Below are 21702 nucleotides of genomic sequence, written 5' to 3'. Positions count from 1 at the left end.
TTATTTAAAAATCAAAATCAATTGATAACACATGAAGTACTTAAATTTAACAGAAATTAGTTGACAGTATTATCGATTAGATTTTAGTTTTTAATTATACAAGTATATAGTGTAAACTATTGGAATATAGGGGTTGAACTTTGAAAACCCTAAGAATACAGGGACTGGAACATAATTAGACCTACTATATAATCTATTAGTCAGCAAGAATAACATAACCAACTTCTTAAAAGATGAAACTGCTTCCAACGACAATTAACTGACCGGAAGAAACGAATATATTCCACCCTTTGCACGTCTCCACGAATCATTAACTTTTCTTTTTTAAAATCACATATATTAGTAGATTTATAATTTTTTTATATAACCATCGATATTTAATTTATTGAACAATTAATTCAAATTACGTATTATATAAATCTTTATTGTATAGACAGATATTTTTTATACCTTCAAATTAACGTCCCCAAAAATGTGATGCCACCTCATGAGCTACTTCAACCAATGGTCCTGACTCTCATTCATTATTTTTTGGTGTTACTTCGACTATCAAATTTGATAACCAACAGTCGTATACACACAAATTAACAGTCCACTAACAGTTATGGTGATCCTAAGTCTAGCATCAGCTATTCTTCGAGTATTTATACTCTAAGAAAGACTAAAAAGAAGATTTCTCTTCTAGTCTTCATCAAGATATATAGTTCTCTACGTAAAAACCCTTTTTACATCATCCTCAAATTGAAACTCATCAATGGACTGTTGTTTTATTACTAGTCGCGGTTCTCCGTCCAAATAAAAAAATATGAACCGTCAACAATTGAAGAATCAAATTTGTTCCATCAACAATATTAAATTAATTATATTGATTGGATGTACAAGTGATGTGGAGGCTAGGTGAGCTGAAATTATTGCTAGAAGGTGTTACTGTATATGCTTCCGGATTAGCTTTTAGGTGGCATGACTCTGCCAGATTCTGTAAGAAACTGGCATTTATGAACTGAAATGTTTAAAAGGTGTAAGCAAATCCGAAGAAGCCTTGAGGGTTGGTAGGTTGTTGTCAATAGTAAATGAAGGGCAATAGCACTTTGGCGTGGAAGTTTGTAATTTCGGGGTTTCTTATAAATGGAAATGAAGATTGATGTCCTGCAATGCTTGAAAATTAAGCTTCTGAATCTGACTAGTGAGGCTATTAGCCTGCACCAAATCATATAAAATAAGAGAAAGCCACTAGGGAGTAATTTTACTCAAGTGTGTCCGTCAATCGTAAGATCATCATGGTTAATTATAGGCTGGCCAGCTAGCTGAATGTGGTAGTCATACTTTAAATTTTGTTCTAACACATCACGTGGGCTTGTTCGGGGTATAACACAATTAATACGTCACTGTTAAAGTTATTGACCTGCTGCTGCTGCTGCATGGACATTTGAGTTGGATGGTAATTCATATAGCTATAGACCTGCTTGCTTTTTTCTATCTTGGGCCTTGGGGTTCGGCAGCATTGTGAACGTATAGAAACTTGAGTTGAGTTGAACCAAGGGAACAAACTCAAGAGGCTAATCTTCAGCCATCGTTGAAGAGCTGCTTCTCACTTGTCATACACCATTGTTACTGTTGTATTTACCTTTTAAATATTATAAATGTAGAGAAACTTCAAAACGCACCTTTTGTATTAAAAGTTTTAAAACATTTTTATGATTTCCTTGTAAATGCAGGTTGCTAATCTGTTCAGTTTAACGCATCAAAGACGAGATATAAAATAACAGAAATTTAGCACATCAAGCTCTTTTCCTTATTTAGTATTTAATTTAGCTTTTGCTTCCATTAAATTTCAAGATTTTGTAAGATCCCATGGCTGGTTAATTATCAGTAGGCACAAAGGCAGTCTTATAAAAGGAAATGAAGCAAAAAGAATCACTAAAAGCAATACCTATGCCTGACCATCAATGTTATTAAACTACCACTACCGCTTCAAGTACATATATAATCAACTATCCAAATAATGTAGAACAGCAATGGAAAATATTTTTCCATCTCGAAAATTTTCCAACCCATCTTCTATATGATGGATAGAATAGAAGAATAGAAGAAACACGGCTGATGTCGGGGGCATCCTTGGTCACTATGTGCTGGTCGTTTCATGTAAAATGTTGGTGATCCAATGAGTAAGCCGTAACACTTAAGAGGCTCCATATCCATCACGATGCGCCTTTTGCCATCTCCATGCAGTCTTTAAACTCTCCTCTAGATCAGTATGTTGAGCCGTCCAGTTCAGCTCACGGTAGATCTTAGTTGGGTCGCTGAATACTTCTGCGTAATCTCCGGGTCGGCGGGGAAGATAGTCAACTTTTATCTTTACCCCTGTTGCTTTCTTACAGGCCTCTACAAACTCCTTCACCGATCTACCTCTCCCGGTGCCGACATTGTAGATTCCTACGTTTCGAGGCTTTGACTTTTGAAGAGCTTTAACATGAGCATCGACCAAGTCGGTGACATCGATATAATCTCGTATGCAAGTGCCATCATGTGTATTATAGTCTGTTCCCTTGACCTACATGAATGACCAAAAACCGGGTTAGCAAAATCAGAAATTTAACATTAGAATACAAGCAACGAATGCCACCAAAGTAACGAACACGGTACACTCAAAGCATCAGCATTTACGAAATCATCATCTACAACATGTTTCAAGCAAAAGATGAAATGCAAATGTAATAAATGTTCATCGAAATTTCCCTGGCTGGAAGCTGTCAAACCATAGAGTTTTCGTTATTTAGTTTTGAACATCTCTACTAGTTATATACTGTATATCAGTTGCATTCTATAATTTTTATAGTTATATACTATATAACTAGTTTGCTTATCGACCCCAAGTTTAACTAGAAATACAAAGAAATCACTAGAGATGAGAAACATAAAGTGGTAAAAGAAATCGAATACCTTTAGACCCGGAATGATACCACGAGCCGCATCAAAACAAGCACCTGAAATACGTCCATGCTCACGCAACTCAGGTCTGGGAGCCTCTCCTAATCGTCCATCGGGATCTGACCCAATCACATTGAAGTATCTGAAAGATATCAACAAAGATATATGTGAACTCCTAACCAATGGAAAATTGTCGGACTATCAAAAAATACTCGTATGACCAGAATAAGCGACATCCTAAGCTTTATTTTACCAACAATCTTGAACTACAGATTGCCGGTGTCACAAATACTTGTATATGCAGCCTAAGGCTTCTGTGTATGTCTTATAAATGCAGTAGATTTGGTTGAAGATGTGGAAGATATTTTATATTGTTAAGTTCCAAAGGTTATGCACTTTCACAGAAAGAAAACAAAGGAATAAGCACGAAAAACATGTCAAGAAAAGCTAGCATGGATTACGAAGGTTCACTTTCAGAGCTAAACAAATATACAAACCTTAGGATCATAACTGCCATGTCTGAATTCTTGGAGAAATCCAGGATAATATCTTCTGCCATCTTCTTAGCTTTTCCATATGGATTGATAGGAACCTGAGTTGGTTTGAAACAAACGTTAGTTCTCTTGCATTATAGCCGTAAATGTCTAGATAACAAGATGAAGAACCTTCAATTTATTGCCTCAAACAAAAACCTATTTATTGCCTCAAACAAAAACCTAGAGAAAAAAAATAACTCGACATTAAACCAACTTTAAACTTGCCTGTGGGGTTACTTCAGTGATCGGCATCTTTTCGGGCTCCCCATACGTGGCACATGTACTAGAATATATTAGAGTCTTAACACCATGAGCAGCCATTGCCTCTAACACCACCAAGGTGTTTGAAGTAATGTTGTGATAATATCTGAAAATCAAGGCCAGACACACCATAGCGAACACTTTAGATTAAATTGTACAGATTGAGAAGTTTCAAATAATACCAACTACCAAGTAATTAATCGGGCAACAACATTTCACAACTGCAGATCCAGAAGTCAGTCTTAATGATGATGATGGATTCAATTCACCCTGAATCCTTACAAGAAAATGTATAATCAATTTTGATGCTTTTTCCAAAAAAACAAGTGTTAAAACATTGAGATCTTTTAGTTAATGAAAATAGTCGGAGGATATGTAGAAGATGATATCAGTGGCAGTGCCAGTAGGTTGCTGAAAAGCAGAAGTGAAGGTTGTGGCTCAATAGTGAAGGTTGTGGCTCAATAGCAACGGTTGATTAGAAGAAGGCATCTAGAAAAGACACAATGAGCAAACCTCCATTCCAAGGTCAATTTCTTTTCATTTTGAGCCGTTAGGTTAGAGAAAGAAAGGAAAGTAGACAATTCAAAAAGCTTTCTACATAGATGTCTGGATGTTATAATGTTTGCTCGGTAGAATAAGTCCATCTACAGATCCACCAAAAGAAAACAAATCCAAAAATCTAGTGACCCAGAATAGCTCTTCTCTAAACTGCACTTGCAGTGATGCGAAATTTTTAGCTCCATTTATAGCGCTCTCGTAACAAGTGCAGCTACAAAACTTAAATAAGCAATTAAAATGAGTTGACCTTAGAGGACGGCATTACTGCATTGTAACATAAAAAAAGTGTCCAAGCTTAGGTTTCCCTACACTCATTTTGTGGCACTAAAACACACGGTGAAGCTCTTCAACTAAATCAGCTCTTGCCGATTTATCAATTTTCCTTTAGCTTTAAACATCAAAATGAGCAACCTACTATTTCACAGCTCATCTGACCTATCTAACCATGCCAATCATAAATCATAAAGGAAACTTACTTGATAGGATCCATTGTACTCTCCCCAACATATGCCACAGCCGCAAAGTGCATTACAGCATCAAATGCATTCTCTGAAAATATTTTATTTACCTAAAATATAGAATCAAGGAAATAATACACCACATCCATATTTCAAAGCCTTAAAGTGATCATTATTTTTTTAAAAGAAAAAGAATATTCATGACAAATTTCACTAAAAGGATACAGCTTTTGCATCGCCGAGATCAGCATAAATGAATTGAAGCCTTCCAGGTTCTGGAAATAAGTCTTGCAGAACCTTGACGGCACCTATGTTTCCACGTGAAAGATTGTCCTACAAAAGTGGTAAATTCTTCCTTTAAAACCCAGACCAATTATGCACAAGCTGTGAATGATTACAGAAAAAGATAGTTGCATATCCTGAACTACAAACATACCACAATAGTTACACGGTATGACTCCCTTAGGAGTCGTAAAGCAGCATGTGAACCAATATAGCCAGCACCACCAGTTACAAGAACATGAGTTACACCTTCTTCATGTTTGGAGAACTGTAAAGACAAGAGTCAAGAAATTGAAGAAAAAAATTGTCAGAAGTTGAAAAGGTATATAACTAAAAACAGTCATTGCTACGGAAACAACAGATGATGTTATTAACCATATGCAAAGGTCCTATAATTGCTGTTGGAACCCTAGAAATATATCCATACATACACTAACTAAAATGAAAACAATAGCAATAGTAAAAATAATTGCTGATTGATCTTCAATTATCAAAGCTAATCAAATATATGCATGACAAACATTCGGAACAATCCTTTTATAACCGATTTTCAACAGAGAACAAATAGTTTGCACCATTATCAACCGTTCTCGTGCATTTTTAAATTTGGCATTGCAGAATAGAGAGGGAAGTGGGAAAAATAGAGATGGAATCAAGAAGGTACCTGACTTGGAGTACGGAATGTAGGGGATTGCTTGAGCATGATAATGCATAAGGCTGTAAGGGCTAGAGCCATAAGGATTTTCCCTACGAAATTGCTCTTCCTTTTGGGATCATGATGTTCCACGCCTACATGCAAAACACGAACAATAACTGTAAATTCAGAGAACATTTTTCCCGCTTTTAAATCATTATAAACGCATTAGTGCAACTAAGTCAAGCTCCAAATTGTAAATAACTTAATCATGTATGAAATTGCGAACATAACAAAATACATATTTTTCTAGATTCAGTAACAAAATGTTACTAAGATTTTGAAAATAAAAGGTAAAGAGAGAATGAAATGAAGTTTCTTTCTCTTTCTCCCCTTCCTTTTAAAAAATGTAAACTTCGTAAATGAAATGGTAGGATTAAATCCCATGAAAATGGCATTAACAACAACAGAAGCAGCAAGAAAAAGGGTATAAATCATAAACTAAAACTAAAAAAAAAACACTGGGTCATAATTGAATAAGAGAGAAAATGTTACCATCAAAAGGCATAGATCTGGTAGACCTTTGCTGGCTTCTTCCTCTGGCAAAATTTAGCATCTGGAAAAACAGCTTCTTAGGACTTGTCTTAAGCTGGCAACAACCTGAATTTATGTCTCAATTCCAATGATCAACCAAACACCCTTACTTGGAAATGATGTTCTGGCTAATATGCTGCAAAAAAATAAACCAAAACAATAATTAATAATACATTTCAGAAACATTAAAAGATCCATTGAATTTATAAAAGAACAAAAACCACCGATAAATTAAATACAAAAAGTAATTTTAAAAACAATTAAAAGCAGAAAAAGAAAACCCAGGGCTGCTCAAGCACAAGAATTCAAAGTCAAAAATAATAAATATTAATCCAAATAAAAACAGAGAATTTGATAATCAAACATTTTATTTTATTTGTTAATGATCAGAAACCGACCCAGATAAGAAAATCAAGTTAGAAACCCAAATCATCAACGAAAACAGAAAAAGAAAAATAACCCATCAACAAAATTTGATCGTTCTCAACAAAGAGAAAGAATTCAAAGTAAAACAAAGAAATTTACCTGAAAATATAAAGATCGGTTGAACTGGCATCAACAGAAGGATCTAATAAATCATATTTAATACATGCAAGTGTACAGTGCAAGAAATTTGCTTTAATAAAACAAAAATAAAGTAAAGGGTAGCTTAATTAGAAAGAAGAATAACCCACCCACGATGATTGACGGCATGAGAGCGAAACAGGGGGAAAAGGAACGAGCAGCAGCCGGTCTTACGCGTATGTTTGAATAATAAGATAAGAAGAAGAGCCCCAGAATAATAAATAAATAAAAATTAAAAATGAACATTCTGTGAAAATAGGCGGAATTTTCTCCTTGTCCATGGGTGATGACAGGTGCCAACTGGTGAACCGATGAATCCAAACCAAAGTTCAGACTTTGGGATTAAAGGTATCTGTGAATCGACTATTGAGGTGTAGTTTTATACGTCATAAAATATTGGTCCAATTCAATAGAAGGTCCTTCTACTATGTGTTTTGATGAATTTAATCCCTCTCGTGTAGTTTGATCATTTGTAATTACAAAATATAAATTAGATTTTTGAGGAAATATATACAATATGGATGGAAAGTTCTAGGTATATATACAATAGTATTTTGTAAATATGTTAAATAATGTATAATTACTTTTAAAATATTTTGTGTTGGATTAGGTCAATAATTTTTTATTATAAACTTGATTCTCACTATTTCTCTCAACGTTTGTCTTGGCCCGCTTTGAACTCAATTTTTAAAAAAAATTATTCTACAAGAGTTTGATCAGATCAAAACTTGTCGAGTTCATGATATTTGACCATTCCTAATGTCACATGTTAACTTTTTTATTAGTATGAGGTGAATAGGAGATAATATTTGTTTGAAGACTCTCAATTATTCGACATCAAATATTCATACCTCTATATACATGTGTTCGAACTCGATACCTCAAAAAAATAACAAAATTTCATTAACCAAGGTTACTTTAAATATCTAAATAAAAATATATATATTTTTAAATAAATATTTTAATATAAAAATTAGTTGAATATCTAAATAAAAAACATCATATAACTTAAATATATATTTTAAAATAAATCATTTTTTATTAATTTAAGGCGATTACAAAGTAGTATATGTTCTAAAGATTCTCAACCATTTGATATTGAATGTTTAAATACCTTTATATTTCTAGATGCTCAATCCTAATACCTATAAAAAAATAATCATCATTTTAACCACCGAGATAACTTACTTCGTGTTAAAATAAATCATTTTTAACATGTAATTTCCCTCAATTTCTTCATACCATGAAACTAAGATTTCGTTGGTCATATTAATATATAGTAGTATGATATTAAAAACTATTAAAATAAACCAAGTGTCTAGACTAAAAAAAAACATTTATAATTAAACATTAAAAACTGTTAAGAAGCAATGATGGTGCTATGAATAGGAAATAAGATGCACATAAAATAAAGGTAGAAACGATGGTGGCGGGACTATGTTTCCTCTACCTATTTATACGACCCAACGTGGCCCTTTTTTCAAAAAAAAATCCCCCAATTTCATGCTTCCACGTTTTTATTAATATATTTAAATTCAATTAATTAATATATTAGGATTAGATATTAAATTTTTAAATAAAATTTAAATTTTGAATTATGGCACTTTAAATAAAATAAAATAAGTCGCTCAATATTTTAAATTTGAGTCGCGTACCATATCTAAGTATAATATATGAATTTGAGATTAAATATATTTTTATTTAAGTCTTGTAAATTATCAACATGGTTGTATATTAACTTTTATCGAAGTTATTCAATTTCTTTATCAAACTTTGATGGAATTGTACGTAGGTGTACTTATAAGTGAGTTAATCGCTAGTTGGGTGGTGTTTGATTTATGTTCGTTAAAGAAAATTATTTTTTGACTCGATTCCTTACTTGTTAAGTTTAACAAAATTTTAACTCGACTCGTTTTCATAAAAACTTGTTGCTCGACTGACTTGTTATTGTTGCTTGACTCATTACTTGTTAAGTACTCTAGAATTTTTATCTTTTTTTAACTATGTGTAAAATCTAATAAATTAATTATTATTAATTAGTAATTTAACATATATTTGTCATATATTAGTAAATTAGTAATTATTAATTAGACTTTCTTTTTAAATGAAATATTTTGTTAAGGTGACTATTAAAATATTATATAAAATATTAATGATATGCTTAAGAACTTATCGAGTCAAGTTTAACCTTACTTAATTTAACTCGTTAAAATCTCGAGTCTACCTTAAACTTGAATGAAATCAATTTAAGCTAAATATTAACTAAATCAAATTCGAACAACTCACGAGGTACTCGTACTATTAACCACCCTGATTTTATGTATTTTGATCACAATTAAAGCTTGAAATTTCTTCCATCCACTTCTAAACCGAATCGACATTTTTCTGTGATTTTGCTGATGTTTGGGGCTTATTTAAACTATTTGTTTATTAATTAGAAAGGAATCTGAAAAGGTCCACAGTGAAGGCAGACAGTGGAGTACCAATTAATCAAATAGTTGTATCTAACAAGTTTGACAATACACTGCCACCTCAAATCTCCTTTCCTTTTTATTTTTTTTACACTAGGGGGTGAAATATTTTATTTTTGGGGAAATGACTTTTAAGTCCCTCTAATTTCTAAAATTGGGTGAATTGTTAAAGTTTTTGAAGAAATATTGAGGGTTAAGTTTGTTGATTCTGAATTATTGGAGTTAACAAAAGTTATAAATTAATCATTTGTTTAGAATAAAAATGGATTAATATGAATTAAATTAATAAAATACTAAAACATTAAGAGTTAACTTTTTAGAATTCGACCATTTTATAATATTTCATAGCATACTATTTAACCAAATAAAAAAATATATAGAGTTTAAGGGAAACCGACATGATCCGAATGTGTTGGAAAGATTGGACCCATTACCAAAAGGACGTCCCCTAGGTGTAGGTTGCCACATTATTACATTTTTAGGCAAAAACAACATTAAACCTCTATTTTGAAAATCGGACCGGATCGGTCGGTTCAACCGATTTAACCGGAAATCGTTGCTTAGTCCGGTTCAATCTAAACCGGTTGAACCGCTATTAGTGAACCGATCAGAACCGCTAAACCGTTCGAACCGGATCGGCTGAAAATCAGAAAAAACGGGATTTTTGTTTTTAAAAAAAAAAAAATTAAACCAAACAACGTCGTTTGTTAAACGAGCCAAGACGAACTCGAGTATTGCTGAGCTCGACTCGAACTTGAAAACTTTAAAAGTAAGCTCAACTCAACTCAAACTCACAAGCTAAAAATTATCAAGTTCAACTCAAACTCGAAATATAATATTGAAACTTGAACTCAACAATGCTTGAACTCAAAAAAAATTAGAAGCTCGATTGAAGCCTAAAATTCGAGCTTGATTGAAGTGAAAGAATAGTTATATAATTATAGTTATATAATTTTTTAATGATTTTTTTAACCCCAAATTTATTTTTTAATTATAGTTATATAATTATATTTATTATTTAATATGTTTTACCTTAAATATTATGTTGTAGTTAATTTGAATAATTTTATTTCACTTGATTTTATGGTTTTTAACTTATATATATATGTTATGACTTGCTTTAAAAATGAATTGTGATATAAAAAATTATTTTTTATTAAATATTTTTGATATTTTTATTTAATTTTTTAAATAATTATGACATCGTCCGGTTCTTCTGACCGGTCAGACCAATTCAACCGATTGAACCAATAAACCGGTAGCATAACCGGTTCACTAACCGGTCCGGTTCTGAAAATCATGCATTAAACTAAACAAAACAAAACAAACTGCTACATTTCTTGATTTCCTAAAAACCCTTGGCTTCTTACCACATTATATTTTTGCCGTCCGTTGAGTTTTCCAAACCTTAGACAATTATATATATATATATAGAGTAAAATACATAAATGATCTCTGACTATATGATATTATTTTTTGAGTCATTCAATTAATAAAAATTATAAAATAATCCTCTTACTATATTATGTAGCATTGTTGAGTCATCTGACTATTATAAGTTATAAAATTGTCACTTGACTATCCATAGGTTATAAACTCATAATTTTCAGTTAAAAGTTTGACGGTCACCTAAACTAGATGTTAATCTACTGGCTTATATATGATAAAATCATATTTTAATGATGTATATTAACAATGTTATTTCTTTTAAACATTGGCTCGATGATATAATGTAAATATATACTCGATCCATTAAATATAACTCAAACGATTCTGGATCAGATTTTATCATATCTCAATGAACAAGTTAACGTCAAACTCAAACGGTTGTCAATTTTTTAACAAAAAATAACAAGTTTATAATATATGAATAACCTGATGACTATTTTATAATTTTTAATAGTATGTGGACTCAACAAAATAACACTCTATAATTAAAAAACTACTTTATAATTTTTAATAGTTAAATGATTAAACAACGCACCACATTAGAGTAATATTTATGTACTTTACTCTTATATATATACACACTTTAATGATTACAGAAGTAAGAGTTAAATTATAAACTATATTTGAATATGGGTTCTTATTTATAAATACTACCATACTAGTGAATCTATGATCGATTAGCATGTAATATGCTATGTGCGTATTTAAAATGAATAAATTTTAGATTTTATCACACTCGTGATATGGGTGAACAAATATTTTCTATAAATATATTTGTTTTCTTAATTATACCTATAAGGGACGTTTGGTTCATGGTATCTCATATTATCAGGGGAATGGAATGTTATTTCCCTGTTTGGATTGCAAACATTCTCAACCCCCGATAATAAGTTATTCCCAACAGTGGTATTTTGGGGTATATTACCGGAAATGTGATTCCTCCTTCCCTTAGGTATTGTTACATTCTCGGTGTTTTGTACTAAAATGCCCTTAATTTTTTTTAAAAAAATATCCTTCTTCTATCGTTGAAAAAATTATACGAAGTTTAAATTACAAATTTATCCTTAAACTATTTTGGATTTACAAAAAAGTCCATAATTAGAATTTTATATAAAATTCAGGAGTTAAAATAAAATTTTACCATTTCATTAAACCTATTTATCTTTTCAATTTTGTATTTTTAAAGAAAATATATAAATTAATTATTGTAGAATTCAACTTGTTTAAAAAAATAAATATATAATAAGGACAATTTGATAAAACATATATTCCAATAATTTTTTATTCCTTTAACCAAACAATGTAATCTTACATTCATGCTAAACGAACCAAACACAACAATACAACATTCCCAATAATATTATTTCCGCTGATAATCTTACATTACGTGAACCAAACGCACCCTTAGTGTTATCCTGTCATGTCAAGAAAAATGTTGATTGTTAATTGATATGATTATCAGTTGATTATAAAGAAAACTTTTGTAAAAAATTAAATGTTATAACTTAAATTATCAAAGGAAAATAAAATTAAGGACCTAATTAAAAAATGAAAAATGTTGATGATTTTTTATTATCATATCATTTTTAAATATTAATTAAAACATGTGATAATTTATTAATTATACTTGTGAAATTAAAAAACTACACTACCACTAAGTCAAGAACCCATGTACCTTTATACATCAAACATTTAGGGTTACGCTTAAGGGTCAATTAAGCATTTAATTGAAAACTTACTCAAAGGGCAATTCAAATTTTTTTGTTTTAAAAAATAATATACAAAATAACTTTACAAAACAATTAAGCATTTAATTAATTCGTTGGTGAGTCCTCTAAAAAATATAACTTGAAACCTAAAGATATGATGAAAAGTGCACATTCAAAATTGAAAAAAAAACTTTAAAAAATCTACATAAATTTATAATTATAAATAACATCCATAATTAATTAGTAGAGTAAAATAAAGGTTGTTAAGCAATAATGATACATTTATCCCTTAATTTTTATAAAAGTTATTCTAGAAATTAGTTTTTAAAATAAAAGATCTACTGAACTAATTTTTTTTTTACTTTTTTTACAACGATAATATTCATACTCTAATTTTTTTAAAAGATTTATCGACATTTAGTTGGTCTGGTGAGATAAAACACTAGATCCTTTAAGTAATATTAAATATTCGAATCTTGATATTTACGAATAAAACTATTGAGTTAGGGAGGTAGTCATTGTCTATGTATTGTTCAATCCGTATTAATTGATTAATAAATATATAAATGATTATGAAAAAATAAATAATTTATCACATCAAATCAATCAATAACTAATTAATTAATCTTGATTTGATTTCTAATAAGTTGTGGAAGGCCCCATGTTAGGTAAAGTGTCAAATACTTTTTTAGAAGACACTTGAATATAAAAAAATCTGGCCAATTTGATTTTCATTACATTTTTTCACAATCAAACGAAATTAAAAATTCTATAATATTCTAATATTCTTAATTTGATTAATAATATAGGTTAGGCCAGGCTCCATGTTAGGTTTAGTGAGCAATCAATGAAATTTCACATGGTTTGACTTTTACCAAATAAATTAGAAGATTCAAGGATCAAGAATATATCAAGTTTCCTTAAAAATTAGCATTTTAAAATATCAAGTTTACTTGAAAATATCATTAGTTGAATTCGTCAATAAGCTTAAGTAATTAAAAGGAATATTATTCTTTATAAAAGTTTTAGGTTCGAGCAACTGCGTTAAAATATAATTTTATGTTTAAATATTATATATACAAAAAATTATATCTATTAAAATTTTTAAACGTGTGTAATTGAAAATAAATTAAAATTTCATTTATATATAATTATATAAAATCAAAATTTATAGTGGGTAAATAAATCGAGCTTAAATTAATAATATTATATTTATATTAATTTGTTTATTTTTTAATATCTTCATGTTTAATATGTGTTTATTTAAATTTTTTAATATATGTTTGTATGTGTTTGTTTATTTTTGAAAATATCCACATTCAATTGATTTAACGTTTACGAACACGTTCATTCATATATTAATTTTAAGGTCCAATTCGAAAAAAATTCATAAGATTCTTAGGGTGATTCATAACTCACCCAAGACCTAAACGAAGTAGCAAGGACATGGTTAAACCAGTGCCATAGGGCACGAGTTTGAGTCCCCTCTTCAAAACAAATTTTTTATCCTCTTATTTGAAAAAGAAAAATGGTGAAATCACACAACTATTTCTTAAGCTCTTTAGACTTTACATTTTGAATTTCAAAATTTGTGATATATCTAATTTGACAAAACTCACGTAATAATGCATTGAAAATAAAAAATTCACCAGATATTGCTCTCGAAGAATTAATTGTTGAAATGGGACGATTGCTACAGTGATCTTGTTGGTCGCCAGGTGGTCCAAATGTCCTATTCAAGTCGCCATGGAAGTCATGCGACCTTATAGGTCGCCATGCAGGGAGTGCGAGCTCCTCATCTTTTTGTTTTGCTAACACACGTTAATTTATTATATTATTATGGTGGGGTTAGAATTAGATAATGTGTTATGTAGTGGGAGTAACATCCTCAATACCGGGTTAGTGACCAAATTATAAAGTTTCAGAAATTGGTGATTAAAGTAGGATAATTGAATAGTTCAATGATTTATTACAAATATATGATGAAGGTTATTTAGTAATTATGGAATGAATTAAAGGGTAAAATGGTCAATTGACAAATAAGATTTTTATTCTTCCTTTATAAGAAAAGGGAACCACGTGGAAATGGAGAGATTTCTCAAGAGTTCTCTTCTTCTCCTTTATTCTTCTTCTTCACGTGGAAGCCAAGAGCAAAGGTAAGTTTGATTTAGCTGTTGATTTCTTGAATTTTTAAGTTGGATTTGAGTCTTTGGGGGTTATATAAGCTTAAGAAAAACTTATATAAGTTTAAAACACCAAGAATAGAGAATTAGAAAGGAATTTCTATTACGAGTTTATAAATGAACTTTTATTATAAAAAGGTTTTTGAAGTTCTAAGGATGAATTTGACTTGTCAATGGTCTAATTAAGAAGTTAGAAATAATAGAAGTGAATTTGGAACATGTTGAAAATTTAGTGTAATTCTTGAATTACATATGGAGAATAGGATTTTGATGTTAAAGAGGTGATTAATGAATAGAAATGAGTTTGAATATGAGTATGTAAGTTAAGAATAAGAAAGAGGATGAAAGATGAAGCATTTGAGTTGATTTGAGTAGATTTTTGAGCTTAAAAATGAATTATGAGTTATGTGCATCGATGTACATTCAAGGTGCACCGATACATCAAGGGTAAATCTCCAGAAATTGTTTAGTGTGTATCGATGCATAGGAAGTGCATCGATGCACCCCTTAAAATGGAAACATCGAATGCAAGTAGTGCATCAATGCATAAGGAGTGCATCGATGCATCCCCTTAAAATGAAAACATCGAATGTAATTTGTGTATCGATGCATGGGTAGTGCATCAATGCACATGTTAAAGAATGCATCGATGCACTGTAGAATGCATCGATGCACTTCAATGGGAAATTGAAATAGACATTTTGTTTGGTCTAAGAAACGATAGATTAGAGTATATCAATGAGATACTGATATGTATCAATGTATAATTATGTAGATTCAGAGCCTAATCAAGTTTTAGAATCATTGACAAGTAAGATCGATCAAGGGGAAAGATAAGATATTGGAATTGACTAGTAAGGCCAGGTGAGTGCATACAAGTTAGTTTATGATGTTTAATGGAAATAAGACTTGCGACAAGTCTATTTCCTATAATAGAAGGCATGAATGTATGATCATATGCATATGTTTGATTTGGGTATATGTGATATATGCTATAGTATGTATTAAATGATTTATGTGAATGCATGTAGTGTGATAAGTTATAGGAATTAAAAGAAATGATCTATATGATTTCATGGGAATGTGAAATAGGTTATATGATAGGTGACCACAAATGTTACATAGTAAATGTGATTTTGTGAGAAATGATAGAAATTATATGAGAACATGTATATATGAATTAGCTTTGTAATTAGGTAAATATATGAAATCATAGCTATGAACTATGAGATGTAAAAGTAATCTATGTGATTATATGTTATATGAATACAAGAACATGAGATATGACATGTGAATTATATGGAAATGATCTACGTGTAAGTAAACTACGTGACTATGTGATTATATGAAAATGTGATAATGAGCTATGTGAAAAAAAAACTATGAGACTACGTGCCTAGGTAATATGAATATGTGAACATGTGAAATGACATAAATGATAATGCTCATGTTATGTGTCATGAGAGCTAGGGTTATAGTTGGCATGCCAAGAGTCGAGGGTCTACGCGGTCCTTGGGGACATATATGTATCATTTGGAACATCTATGAGGTCTTTTTGAGATACATACTTGGTCCTTGGAATATGTGTATGGATCTAAAGGAATTTTCTACGTGGTCCTTAGGGACATCTTATATGGCACTTCGGTGCATTTCTACGTGGCACTTAGGTGCAATTCTACGTGGCACTTCAGTGTATATATACGAGCTGTGGTGACAGCATTAGTGCACAACCTCTATAGACTCACATATATATAGTTCTCACATGTGTACATGGGCTAATAAAGAAGATGATATAAAATAACATTGTATGATATTATGTGCTTTGTATGTAATCTTTATGATGAGAAATGATATATGTGATATGATGTTGATGTGTATATAGCTTGGTTAAGAAGAATAGATACAAGAACATCTGACTAAAAGATAAAAAATGAAAATAAGACTATTAAAGAGATAATGATAAATATATTACATACGTTATATATGCTTTGTGTTAGGAAATATATTATCAGAATTACATGATGATATGTGTGTTTCTTGTGAAATAATGTATATATATGCGTTTATGTTTGGAATCATCTTATAGTTTATCCTGATTACATAAAATGTGTATAATAGGAATTAGTTATGATATACTGTAATCAGTTTATTTATGCCTCACTAAGTCATCGCCTTAGCATGTGAATGTTTCACACGTAGGTTCCTGAAAGCTAGAAGAAAGGTTAAGAGGAGCAAGATAGGTCAGATTCTCATTTTCACAATTCAGATTAGAAATATGTTTAAATTATATGTATTTTGTCATATGAAATGTAGTTGGCATGTAAGATAAAAGATTTGTACTGGATACGCTCTAACCAATTTGTAAAACCATACGTTTCTACAATAGAAATTATTTGGATTTTATAGGAAATGTCTAACTGAATTTCATTAGATTTTGTCAAAGTAAAAGTTTTGAACGGTCAATGTGACACCTCGGACTCGTATTCAGGTTGGGTATGGGTTGGGGGAAATTACCTTCGATGTTTTCATTTTAAGGGGATGTATCAAAACACTCATTATGCATCGATGCACCACTTGCATTCGATGTTTCCATTTTAAGGGGTGCATCGATGCACATGCTAAAGAATGCATCGATGCACTGTAGAATGCATCGATGCACTTCAAGGGGAAATTGAAATAGACATTTTGTTTGGTCTAAGAAATTATAGATTAGAGTATATCAATGGGATATTGATATGTATCAATGTATAATTATGTAGATTCAGAGCCTAATCAAGTTCCGGAATCATTGACAAGTAAGATTGATCAAGGGGAAAGATAAGAGATTGAAATTGACTAGTGAGACCAGGTGAGTGCATACAAGTTATTTTATGATGTTTAATGGAAATAAGACTTGCGACAAGTCTATTTCCTATATTAAAAGGCATGAATGTATGATCATATGCATATGTTTGATTTGGGTATATGTGATATATATTATAGTATGTATTAAATGATTTATGTGAATGCATGTAGTGTGATAAGTTATAGGAATTAAAAGAAATGATCTATATGATTTCATGGGAATGTGAAATAGGTTATATGATAGGTGACCATAAATGTTACATAATAAATGTAATTTTGTGAAATGATAGAAATTATATGAGAACATGTATATGTGAATTAGCTTTGTAATTAGGTAAATATATGAAATCATGACTATGAACTATGAGATGTGAAAGTAATCTATGTGATTATATGTTACATGAATACAAGAACATGAGATATGTGACATGTGAATTATATGGAAATGATCTACGTATAAGTGAACTACGTGACTATGTGATTATATGAAAATATGATAATGAGCTATGTGAAAAAAAACTATGAGACTACGTGCCTAGGTAATATGAATATGTGAACATGTGAAATGACATAAATGATAATGCCCATGTTATGTGTCATGAGAGCTAGGGGTATAATTGGCATGCCAAGAGTCGAGGGTCTACGCGGTCCTTCGGGATATATATATCTATGAGGTCTTTGGAACATCTATGAGGTCTTTTGAGACACATACTTGGTTCTTGGATTATGTGTATGGATCTAAAGGAATTTTCTACGTGGTCCTTAGAGACATCTTATATGGCACTTCGGTCCATTTCTACGCGGCACTTAGGTGCAATTCTACGTGGCACTCGGTGCATTTATATGAGTTGTGGTGACATCATTAGTGCACAACCTCTATAGACTCACATATCTGTAGTTCTCACATGTGTACATGAGCTAATAAAGAAGATGATATAAAAGAACCTTGTATGATATTATGTACTTTGTATGTAATCTTTATGATGAGAAATGATATATGTGATATGATGTTGATGTGTATATATCTTGGTTAAGAATAATAGGTACAAGAACATATGACTAAAAGATAAAGAACGAAAATAAAACTATTAAAGAGAGAATGATAAATGTATTACATACGTTTTATATGCTTTGTGTTAGGAAATATATTATCAAAATTACATGATGATATGTGTGTGTTTCTTGTGAAACAATATGTATATATATGCGTTTATGTTTGGAAGCATCTTATAGTTTATCTTGATTACATAAAATGTGTATAATAGGAATTAGTTATGATATACTATAATCAGTTTATTTATCCCTCACTAAGTCATCGACTTAGCGTGTGAATGTTTCACATGTAGGTTCCTGAAAGCTAGAAGAAAGGTTAAGAGGAGCAAGACAGGTCAGCATCTCCCTTACCAAAATTTCAGATCAGAAAATAGAGGATTTAAATGACTTTGGTTATTTTGAATATAGTTGGCATGTACTAATTGATTGAGTTAAATATGATCTGATTGATTTTGGTTATTGTGGTCAATTTAGGTACCTAAACCGCTTTTACTTTAATGAAAGTTTTAAATTTTCTTTAAATTTTGTCAAGAGTCAAAGTTTGAAGAGTCGATGTGACACCTCAGACTCGTATCCGGGTCAGGTACGGGTTGGGGGTGTTACAGTGAGCATGAGGTTTTGTATTTTTTTAACATTATGTTGTTTTCAGTTTTGATTTTCAAGCATCAGTTTTCCTCCACAAAGTTCTTTATCATAAACCAAAAACTTTCCATTTGTCCAACTACAATTCCATGTAATTTGAATAATTTAATAATAGTTTATTTACCTAAAAATAATAAAATTCCATATATATATATATATAGAAATATATTATTAAAATACAATATACAACAAATAATATAAGTAACTATTGATTTTATGAACCCTAAACCCCAAACCCTAAAATATTTTAGTTATTAATGAAAATTCTAAACCCTAAATCTTAAACCCTAACCATTATCCCTCCAATCAATTTCTTCTTATAAAAAACAAATATGTAACCACCATCATGGTAGATATCATCATCTTCTACCCCTTTCATTGCCCTCAACATACCATGAATTTATAAAGGTTTTCAATAATAACCAAAATATTTTAGGGTTTAGGGTTCATAAAATCAATAATTAGGGTTTAGGGTTTAGGATTATAGTTTAAGGGTTTAGGGTTTAAGGTTTAAGATTTTCAACAACCAAAATATATAACCACCATCATAGTAGGTATCACAATCCTCTATCTCTTTCATTGCCCTCAACATACCATGAATTATAAAGGTTTTTAGTAACAACCCTAAACCTTAAACCCTAAAATATTTTGGTCGTTACTGAAACCTTTATAATTCATGGTATGTTGAGGGCAATGAAAGGGGTAGAGAATGGTGATATCTACCGTGATGGTGGTTACATATTTTGGTTGTTGATGAAAATCCTAAACCAAAAACCCTAAATCCTAAACCCTAAACTATAATCCTAAAACCTAAACCTTAACCATTGATTTTGTAAACCCTAAACCCTAAAATATTTTGGTTATTACTGAAAACCTTTATAAATTCATGGTATATTCAGGGCAATAAAAGGGGTAAAGGATGGTGATATCTACCATGATGGTGGTTACATATTTGTTTTTTATAAGAAGAAATTGATTTGAGGGAGAATGGTTAGGGTTTAGGGTTTAAGATTTATGGTTTAAGGTTTAGGATTTTCATCAACAACCAAAATATTTTAAGATTTAGGATTTAGGATTTAGGGTTCATAAAATCAATAGTTATTTATATTATTATATTACATGGAATTTTATTATTTTTAGGTAAATAAACTATTATTAAATTATTTCAAATTACATGGAATTGTAGTTGGACAAATGGAAAGTTTTTGGTTGATGATAAAGCACTTTGTGCAGGAAAACTGATGCTTGAAAATCAAAACTGAAAATAACATAATGTTAAAAAAATACAAAACCTCATGCCCACTACATCACACATTACCTAATTCTAACCCCACCATAGTAATATAATAAATTAACGTGTGTTAGCAAAACATAAAGAGGAGGAGTTCGAACTCCCTGCATGGCGACATACAAGGTCGCACGACTTCCATGACGACCTGAATTGGTCATTTGGACCACCTGGAGACCTACAAGATCACTGTAGTAATCGCCCCATTTCAACAATTAATTCTTCGAGAACAATATTTGGTGATTTTTTTATTTTCAATGCATTATTACGTGAGTTTTGCAGATCCAATTTAGTATCTACATTCACTAATAATTAAAATGTGATAAAATAAAAAATAAAAAATAAAACTGGATAAACGACCAATAAATAAGCTTGTTAGTGAGTATAAAAAGGCCTAGCACACCTTTATTTTGTTCGTACATTTGTTAAATGAACTTAAAATATTTGTCCATACTCATTTAGTTGGTTCAACAAATAAACATAAACAAACGTTATATAAACAATTCGTCGAAAACAATATTTATTTACATTATTATTTAAATGTAATAAATTCAAATATGTTCTATTTATAAAATTTAATTAATTAAAATACTTAAATCAGTAAAGAAAGATTAACCGTAACAATTTAATCGAGACAAAAAATATACTTAAAAAGTATAAAAAAATAGTTAAAAAAATATTAGTGTATTTTTATATACCGTTTTGAATCGTTATTTTTGTTGAATACCCTAAAAAAACCCACTACACATTTAAAGCCCCAAACCCGATTGTATACCCAACTACTTGTTTACTCAACCTGCCCGACCCAAGTACACAAGACCCAACAATTAACCTAATTAAACCTTAATGTTTCCGGCAGCCGCCGCCGAGCTTAACATCTACAAACCCTACTGATCATCCACATCCAAATATTATGTGCAATATTATTTTGATTGACGGAAAATAATAAATTTCAACTTAAATGGGTACGGATTAAACTATGTTTCTTTATTTTTTTATTGTTTGTGATAATTTATTCGCATTTATACATAACAAATGAAGATGATATAAATCCATTTGTTGTAGGGGAATATTTTTTAACGTAAAAAGTTGAGATGCCATGGACAAAAATTTCGTAGCATTCTAGTTGGCTTGACTTGGAACTTTGATCCTCTAGGCGACTAATCTATCTATATATAATTGGACCAAACGAACAAGTGCATAACCCAATTACAATAAATCTGAAAATTAATTGTTTGGGCAAAAGAA

The 21702-nt window shown here is 30.5% G+C and overlaps 1 protein-coding gene across 1 annotated transcript; it reads right to left on the bottom strand.

The window, feature by feature from the left end:
• Positions 1–1800: 1800 nt before the first annotated feature.
• Positions 1801–6990, bottom strand: LOC120214174 (UDP-arabinose 4-epimerase 1). The gene is made up of 10 exons (XM_039212140.1): positions 6926–6990; positions 6213–6387; positions 5688–5812; positions 5178–5291; positions 4967–5074; positions 4760–4851; positions 3690–3831; positions 3426–3520; positions 2941–3070; positions 1801–2551 (listed from the first exon to the last, which is right to left on the bottom strand). Exons 2-10 carry the CDS (start codon positions 6271–6273, stop codon positions 2180–2182), a joined length of 1239 nt encoding a protein of 412 aa, XP_039068071.1. The 5' UTR covers positions 6274–6387; positions 6926–6990; the 3' UTR covers positions 1801–2179.
• Positions 6991–21702: the final 14712 nt, after the last annotated feature.

The sequence above is a fragment of the Hibiscus syriacus genome, unplaced genomic scaffold (genome assembly GCF_006381635.1).
Source record: "Hibiscus syriacus cultivar Baekdansim isolate YM2019G1 unplaced genomic scaffold, ASM638163v2 tig00000757_pilon, whole genome shotgun sequence".
NCBI lineage: Eukaryota > Viridiplantae > Streptophyta > Magnoliopsida > Malvales > Malvaceae > Hibiscus > Hibiscus syriacus.
Note: the sequence above shows the minus strand (reverse complement) of the source record. Positions and strands in the feature narration are given on the sequence as shown.

Bases quoted from the DNA above. Each gene is read 5' to 3' on its own strand.
- LOC120214174 (XM_039212140.1), bottom strand. From the start codon at position 6,273: ATGCTAAATTTTGCCAGAGGAAGAAGCCAGCAAAGGTCTACCAGATCT. The intron at 5,813-6,212 runs GTAACATTTTCT...TTTTGCATGTAG, and splicing joins CAGATCTATGCCTTTTGATG to GCGTGGAACATCATGATCCC. The intron at 3,832-4,759 runs GTAAGTTTCCTT...CTTGATTTTCAG, and splicing joins AGTACAATGGATCCTATCAA to ATATTATCACAACATTACTT.